This window comes from Colobus angolensis, unplaced genomic scaffold, assembly GCF_000951035.1.
Source record: "Colobus angolensis palliatus isolate OR3802 unplaced genomic scaffold, Cang.pa_1.0 Scaffold110, whole genome shotgun sequence".
NCBI lineage: Eukaryota > Metazoa > Chordata > Mammalia > Primates > Cercopithecidae > Colobus > Colobus angolensis.
Window position 1 is genome coordinate 1,837,192 of NW_012112031.1, and position 1,751 is coordinate 1,838,942.

Below are 1,751 nucleotides of genomic sequence, written 5' to 3' on the forward strand. Positions count from 1 at the left end.
TTCTCAGGTTTGACGCAGAAGGACAAGCCTTGGACGGTGTTTCCATCTCTGATCTAAAGAGCGGCGGAGTTGGAGGGGCCAACACCAACTGGAAAACCCTGTACGAGGTCAAATCTGAGAACCTGGGCCAAGGCGACAAGGTACCCAGCATCCCTAACCACCTTCACAAAGGCCTGCAAAGTGTGCAGGAGGATAGATTCGGGAACGTGACTTCCGACACCAGCTGTCAGAGCTGTAGTTCTTACCCGGGGCTGTGACCCGAGTGTGACGTGGGGGTTGAGATTCACTGGCAAGGGAAGTAGCCAGGTGGGCTCATGGGAGTGTGTTAACCCTCAGGGGACTGGAGGCAGGGGAGTCTGAAGAACTCTTAGAGTCAGTTCCGAGAGGGATCTTGGAGCAGGGGTGACAGTCGAGCTTTGTGGTATCGTATCAGCTGCCTTCGGGCCCATGTGTCTTTTCTGTGATCCGTCCTGCAAATTAAAGTTCCCACGTATCAGAAAGATGTTTTTTGAGATGAGCATTAGTCCGGCTCAGTGTCAGACATGAGGCAGTTTCACGGTGCTGTTCCTGGCTGTAGAAGACAGTGTATTAACCTCGTAGGCTGAGAGCTGCCGGCATTCCCTGACAAGGATCGGCCCTGATATTTGACTTTTAGTTGCAGCTTTCCTGTCAGTGTTTGTATTTAATGACCCTCCTCCCATCTTGATCTAAACCTGTATTCTGCCAGCAGTTCAGTATTTAGATCATTTATTTCTCCTTTATGCTCCTAAAATAGCAATGCCTGCTCTTTTATTTTCATCATATACAGTGTAGTTTCCTTCCTACTCTCTCATTTCACTGTATACCCTCATCCATCGTTGTCAACAGCAGCTCTTACGGTGCTCTTATAGAACATCTCGAGAATCAGACGCTGGACAGATCCTTGTTGTCCTGTCATGGGACACCCAGTCTTTCGGTTCTCTGTAATCCCAGCCACCCGGGAGGCTGAGGCAAGTGGATCGCATGAGCCCAGGAGTTCGACTGACCAATGTGGGAGACCCCTTCTCTTAAAAACAAAAACTGACTTGCTAAAAAATGCTGACAATCATCTGAGCCTTCAAGTCGTCATCTTCTCGTTAGTGGGGGTTTGTTTCAGTGTGGATGGCTGGCTGATCACGGCGACGGTTGCTGAACATCGGGGTATCCTTGTCAGTTTCTTAAAATAAGACAGCAGTGAAGTTTGCCACGTTGGTTGACTCTTCCTTTCACAGAAGATTTCTCCATAGCAGGTGATGCTGTTTGACAGCATTTTACCCACAGTAGAACTTTTTCAAATTGGAGTCTGTCCCTCTCAGGTCCTGTCACTGCTTTATCAACTATGGCAAAAGGATTTGCGAATTCTGAATCCTTTGTTGTCCTTTCAACAATGCTCATAGCATCCTCACTAGAAGAGATTTCATCTCAAGAAACCACTTTCCTTGCCCATCGTAAGGAGCAGCTCCTCATCCGTTCAGGTTTGATCCTGAGAGATAACAGCAGTTCAGGCCCATTTTCAGGCTCCCCTTCTGATTCTAGTTCTCTTGTTTTCATCACATCTGAAGGTCCCTCCTCCACCAAAGTCTTGAAGCCTCTGTGTCAACCATGAGGTTGGGAATCAACTTCTTCTAAACTCCTGTCAATGTTGGGATTTCGGCCTCCTCCCATGAATCATGAATGTTCCTTTTTTTTTTTTTTTTTAAATTTGAGACAGGGTCTCATTCTGTCACTCAGGC

At 47.4% G+C, this 1,751-nt stretch overlaps 1 protein-coding gene across 1 annotated transcript in view; it reads left to right on the forward strand.

The window, feature by feature from the left end:
* Positions 1-1,751, forward strand: part of RPA1 (replication protein A1, 70kDa) — a 57,265-nt gene that overhangs the window by 37,390 nt on the left and 18,124 nt on the right. Inside the window, exon 12 of the mRNA XM_011956307.1 lies at positions 8-140. Within this exon, the coding sequence (XP_011811697.1) occupies positions 8-140 (133 nt within the window). The remainder of the gene's footprint in view (positions 1-7; positions 141-1,751) is intronic.